This window comes from Pterocles gutturalis, unplaced genomic scaffold (assembly GCF_000699245.1).
Source record: "Pterocles gutturalis isolate BGI_N339 unplaced genomic scaffold, ASM69924v1 scaffold52763, whole genome shotgun sequence".
Taxonomy (NCBI): Eukaryota; Metazoa; Chordata; class Aves; order Pterocliformes; family Pteroclidae; genus Pterocles; species Pterocles gutturalis.
Genome location: NW_010125091.1, coordinates 12,296 through 18,784, shown reverse-complemented (window position 1 = coordinate 18,784; position 6,489 = coordinate 12,296). Strand labels below are relative to the sequence as shown.

The following is a 6,489-nucleotide window of genomic DNA, read 5'->3' as shown; positions in this document are numbered from 1 at the left end:
AGGCAAGCTGTAAAGGAGCTGTTCTCTCAGTGAAGTAGTGTTTGCACGGTGCTGCTGTGCTCTCAGAGCGATGCTGTGTGCGTGTACTGTGTGTGCTAACAGCGTTTTCTTCCTATTTCAGCTGTGCGGAGTATCACATAGAAGCCATCTGCATCATATTGAGTGTAAGCAATTGTTGAAAGAGTAAAATGGAGGAAAAAGAGAAGAAGAAGCATCGTGCAAAGCATAGTGGGCCAAAGGCAGAGAAGAAAAGGAAACGTTATCTCAGTGACCTAGGAATAGGTGACGAGGAGAATGCGCGGAAGAGAAACCCCAAAGCCTTTACAGTCCAGTCCGCTGTGCGGATGGCCAGAACTTTCCATAGGTAAGAAATGGGAACTGGTTATAGAGCATGAAAGGTCGGCTGGATAGATAGGTGTTGTCTGGGGTTTCTTTGTTAGTTGGTGTAGAGATATCCATAGTGTAATTTTCACTGCTGCGCTCACATAGCTTTGATAATTCATCAGGTTGTGTTGTAGTTTATGCGTGTGTCAGCAGTGTGTTACGTGGTACAGGTGTGTTAGTCTTCATGGGAAAAAAATGTGTGTGGGTCCTTAGACTTGATGGGAGTTCCACACAGACATTAGTATCTGGTTTCTTGGTGAACTTTTCTGTCTGAGTTTTTGCAAATACTGAAGACTTTCAAACAATAAATGTTACCTGTTTTTAAGTTCTTTTATTTATTTACTACAAATTTATCTTCAGAACTCAGGATTTGAAGACTAAAAAACATCACATTCCTGTGGTTGACCGTACTCCTTTGGAGCCACCTCCTGTGGTGGTGGTTGTAGTCGGCCCTCCCAAGGTGGGGAAGAGCACTTTAATAAAATGTCTCATTAAGAACTTCACAAGGCAAAAACTGGTTGAAATCCGGGGTCCTGTTACAATTGTTTCAGGTGAGAACAAAGATACAAGAAATGGAAATGCTTATTTTGCACTCCTTATTTGTCTTGCTTTTAGTGGTAGGATGTGTTCGTGTTCTCATATTTTGTGATTTTGGAGAAATCATTTGGATGTGTTTTCAGGCATACTTAGTAAAAGAATAATGAGATGTAGGCTTTTGGGGGACTTGTCCCTTTAAACTTATTTCCCCCCCTGCTGGGATCCTAATTCTGTGTTTTGTTTTTTTCTTTTATGGATTTCTTTTTCTAGTTTCTTCCATTCCCCAAACTTTTTGCAAGTTTTCATTTTCATTGGGTTCTGTTTTCGCTTTTGAACTGTTTTTCTCTGGCTTCGTCCTAACCTCTACATGTGTTTCCCATTCTTTCAGGTTCCCTGTTGTATAATCCTGTCTTTGCATCCCTTTCTTTCTTAAACCAAGAATTAATTAGCTTAGCCATTTCGAGTTACGTTTCTCCACTTCACCCCCGGTCAGTTCCTTTTCCTTTTTGTTATGTTTTCAGTCGCAGTTTCCACTTGACTTAGTTCCCTTCATACTTCTCCCTGAATATTACCAAGGATGATCAGTGAGGTTCTAGGTGGAGCACAGCCATAGCAGCTCAAGAAGGCAGTTTGTAAGGGAGATCTTGCTTGGATGCAGGCAACTGTATGTTTGGTGCAGGTATACTCTTCAGAGACTGTCATGAAATTCCTTTTTGCAAGGAATAGTTGACAAATATGAGAAAGAAAAAATGGAAACAAAAATTCGCATGTTAAATTGCATTTCCTATTTGTCTACTGGGACTCAAAGGCTGAATTTTGCAATTGATAACCTGAAGAAGGAAAGCGTGATACGTGTGCTGGCTATAGTTGTTTAAAGTTTCTTTTTGGAAACGGCCGAACAGCTCCTTTGGAAACATGCAATCAACCTGATAATTTTAAATCAAAAAGGTAAATTTTAACAAAATCATAAACATTTGAAAACAACTGTTTCTGCAGTGGTGCATGTTGGACGATCTATATGCTAGACAAGGATTTGAGTCCCAGATACTCTTTAGGAACTTCAGGAGTGTGACCTGAAAATAAAACAGTGGTCTAATTAGTTTGATCCCTCTGTCTCAGTTTTTGATTCTTAATTCTGTTTTCAGGTAAAAAACGCAGGCTAACTATTATTGAATGTGGATGTGACATTAACACAATGATTGACCTGGCTAAAGTTGCTGATTTGGTAAGTTAACAATGGCATGTGATTACTATAATTTATATTGAAGATACTGGACTGCACCAATATCTGATTTCTCTACCTGTTGCTATTGAAGGCAAAACTGTCTTTAGTTTCAGAGAGAGCAGGACTAAGCTCGACCATAAACATAGTGTTCTGGAACAACCGCTAGGACTTTCCTTATCTTGGGGGCTGAGGGGAAATAAAGTGTGTGTGCAGTGGTGGGGAAGATGTGGAAGAAGGGAAATGCAACTGAACTTCATTGCTAATGTAACTGGTAAACTTCTAATAACAAGCCAAGGTGATAAAGCGATTTCTCATCAAGGGATTTGGTCAAACCATGTAAAATCTGAAAATAGCTTTTAGCCAAGAAGTTTGTAACTAATGTGTAAAGTAGAAATATGTATTAGTTTACTAGTTGGTTTTATTTGATGCACTCTGTCTCTTTTGAAGATTGCTGTGTAGTGTATGATTGATTTCAGTGGACTGTAGTCACCATTGTAATTTTCTTGCAACTTTTGGTTCAGTGGATTATGTCAAGTGATCCTGGGGACAATCCATTTGTCTATTTAGAATTTTACTTTACATGTGGATTTGGAGTGTATTATTTATAGCTGATTAGGGTTTGGGTTCCTTATCTAAATATTTAAACACATGCATGCACGAATCCAGATATTGTTCTACTTGCCTGTTTTCTACTTGAGGAAGGGAGATGTATTTAAAAATACAAAAATTTTCTGTTGGTAGTTGTGACGGATGTTTGAGATTCTGCATGCACATGGTGATGCTGAGGATCTGTTCAGTTTTATTGTTAGGAGGCTGAGGTTACATAGTTGCTTGTAATCTCTGTCATCAGTTCCCTTGTTTTAAGTTCTTAATTGCTAAGGCCCTAATACGACTTTGCTTCAATTTTCGTGTGACTGTTGGGTGCTGTTTTCCTGTGTCTGTGTGTTTTAGTGGTGTGTAACAGTAATTGCAATGTGTGAAGTGAGTTTGTCTCATTTTACCAAAAGACTCTGCCTTAGAGGCATTAGTGCCTTTGAGACACAGATATGAAAATTTTGTTCATTTTCTCACACATTCCTGCAAATATTGTAAGATACTCAATTCTGCATATTTTAAATTCACCAAGTAAACACCTGTGCGGACCTTATTCTGATACTGTATGTTACTGCATTCATAGAGCAGCCTTTTTCTTCTATAGTTTCTCGGAGATGATGAGCAAATCAAATCTAAGTAAAGGCGATTTGATTAACTGGAAGAAGAGATTTTATTTTTTAAGCCCCACTAACTTCTAAAGCAGCTAAGATCCATACTTTAATTAAAAAGCCAGAGTTGATTTTCAGGTTATATGAAAATAAGGAACAAAACTTCTTGCAAGATTTTGGTTCCCAAGAAGCTTATGACTTTAAAGGTGTGGTCTTTGAAATTAGCTCGTGTGGGCACTGTGGTATTGTTACAGTGAAATGTTGATGTTGTGTTTTCAGGTTCTAATGCTAATTGATGCCAGCTTTGGATTTGAGATGGAAACATTTGAATTCCTGAACATTTGTCAGGTACATGGCTTTCCCAAAATTATGGGAGTTCTTACCCACCTGGATACATTCAAGAACAACAAACAATTAAAGAAGACAAAAAAGAAGCTAAAGCACAGATTCTGGACTGAAGTGTATCCGGTATGTCAACATTCTTTTTTCCATGTATTCTGCATTCTGGAAGCTAAATTAAAAATGGGGCAATAATTAAGTGTTTATTATGTTCTTAAATCTTAAGTAATACTATAAATGGACAATGTTGATGTTGTATCAGTGTATGTAATCTTTCTTTTATTTGCTAAAATGCTTGTGTAATTCCAATTATTCCACCATTCCGATGTGACTAGCTACTGAACATGTGATACTAGTAAAAAGGTCTGTTGCGCAAGTGCTAATGGGAGGAGAATGTGTTTGTAGGTCTCAGAGACAGATTAGCCTTTGTACAAGGTTTTCCAGATGTGAATTGCTTTTCCCTAAGATTTAGGAGGCAATTTTTGTGTTGAAGTAAACTAGTTAGTTTGATCTTTTGTAACCAATTGTAGCCTGCATTTTCTGATTATGATTTACAAATTAGAATTGTATTACCTTTTTTAGTTTTGGAGGTATTAAATTGATGTTTAATGTTTTTGTGTCTTTTTAATGTGTTTAGGGTGCTAAGCTGTTTTATCTGTCTGGGATGGTTCATGGAGAATACCAAAAACAGGAAATTCACAATTTGGGACGTTTTATCTCGGTTATGAAATTCCGACCTCTTACTTGGCAAACATCTCACCCATATGTTCTTGCAGACAGGTGTGTGCTTTTCTCTCTGTTCTTCAATCTCAGCATAAATAGCACCTTGCTGTTTAAAAAAAACTATAATATTAGGGCCAGTCACTGTGTGAATGGATATTTAGTGTTACCTGGATGGCTTTGTGGAAATGAAAGTGTACTCTTCAGGTTTGTGTGTATAACTTTAGCCATTGGGTTTTCACTTGCATTTGATTATGTAGGTAGGCCTTTAGTATATTGTAATTAGTTTGGAAAAACAGGAAAAAAAATCCTGCTTGTTGATTATTGTATTGCATTTCTGTGGAAAAGAAACAGCATTCCAGGAATTTGACAACAGCTAGTGAATTAGTCCTCTGAGTTCCCTGGAACTTCCCTTCTGCTCCATCTCCACGTATAACATTTGATTCACAGGGTCTTTGGAACGTGAAAGTAGTCTTGATGGTGGCTGTGCCTACCTGAGAAATTACCTCACCTTTCATATTTTATTGCCATAATGCTTACAGTTATGACTAAACTCCCACAAGAATCCAAGGTGCCTCAACACGTCTCTTTGAAAGCTCTAATTCTTTAGGAAAAAAATTGTTGAAGAAGTAGATAGGCATCATGCAAAGTGCTGCAAAATACACAAAGCAAAGAGAGGGAAAATGGGAAAAAAAATTGTAGTCTTTCAGTAACATTGTTTTAGGTTGCTATAGCTGTTACAATTATTTTGGTTGTTGGGTCAGTTCAAGCTGTCTGCAGCCAGAACATGTGTGCCTTCCTTCTCCTTGTCTGTCTGTTTGTTTTGCTTCCCTTGTGCAGTGTAGAAAGGAGCTCTCTCTGGAAGGAGTTACCCCCTCATCTGCCTGAAAACAGCCAATCTTACCCTCTCCCTTTTCCTGTGGTAGTTTTTGTGTTGCTCACTGCCATTATTAGGGAAAAGAATGTATTATGTGGGTGCAGGGAGTGTGTCTCTCAGATGTCTTAAAATGGTTATTCTGTTTTCCTTCTAATGGCAGTATTGATTCAAGGAGACTTGTGTGTTGAAAGCATATAAACAGTAATTAAAATGTGCTAAGAACGCAGTGCATGTCTAGTGAAATATCAATAAGTCTTCTGGAAATCTAATGTTGAACATGTTTATGGAAGTTTTAAAATACAATTTTAAAGTATTTTTTAAAGGTCTTTTTTTCTGTGGATTTTTTTCTTGTAATCATTGCCATTGCACGCAGTGGCAACAGTAATGCTGCAATTCTCTTTTCTTAAATTACCTTTTTTCAAAATTTACTATTAGGACTGCTGGATGTTCTAAGTTTTTTTTTTTTTAATTTTGGGTAGAATGGAAGAGTTGACAAACCCAGAAGATGTTCGAATCAATCCCAAGTGTGACAGGAAGATATCACTTTATGGATACTTGAGAGGAGCACACCTAACAAACAAGAGTCAAATTCATATGCCAGGTAATTTATTAGATTCTTTAAACTGTTTTTGTACTGATCTGTAAATAACAGCATAGCTGTTGCTGTTTTTACTGTGGAGTGATTTGTATCTTTAGACTGTACATTGGAAAAGAGATTTTTCACCTTGCTAAATGCGTATGGTTTTGGAAATTATTTTTCATAATACACATTTGTAAAAATAAATCCTTGTAAATAGTTTTGCTTTTAATTATGCAGATTTGTTGCAGTGTTAAACACAAAATTGGCAGTGTCTGAAGTTTTTCAAAGGTGCTTCACTTTAAAAGGTGCTTGAAGTGCAAAACATATCAACCCTAATAATGAAAAGTAAATTTTCCTTATCTAAAATTTCTCATATTCACTGAGTAAATTTAATATTTTAAATTAATTATTTAAAAGCTTAAATTCAGGAAGATTTTAGTAATAAATTTACAGATCTACTCAGAAAAGTGAGTTGCTAGTTTTCTCTTTTAAAAACAAGCAAACAAACCCAAAGCTTTACAGTATTCTGATGGACTTCTCTAAGTTCAGTGGTAAAGCAGAAGAATTTCATGTTTGTTACAGAGCTCGCTGTTGATGAATCACTGAATGCTACAATGTTTGGGTT

At 36.8% G+C, this 6,489-nt stretch overlaps 1 protein-coding gene across 1 annotated transcript in view; it reads left to right on the top strand.

Annotated features, from left to right (window-relative positions):
* Positions 1-188: 188 nt before the first annotated feature.
* The window catches only part of BMS1 (BMS1 ribosome biogenesis factor), a gene marked incomplete at its 3' end in the record, with an annotated part of 18,323 nt that continues 12,022 nt past the window's right edge, over positions 189-6,489 (top strand). Inside the window, exons 1-6 of the mRNA XM_010078412.1 lie at positions 189-364; positions 745-935; positions 2,067-2,146; positions 3,628-3,816; positions 4,325-4,467; positions 5,764-5,885. Coding sequence (XP_010076714.1) covers positions 189-364; positions 745-935; positions 2,067-2,146; positions 3,628-3,816; positions 4,325-4,467; positions 5,764-5,885 — 901 coding nt within the window. The remainder of the gene's footprint in view (positions 365-744; positions 936-2,066; positions 2,147-3,627; positions 3,817-4,324; positions 4,468-5,763; positions 5,886-6,489) is intronic.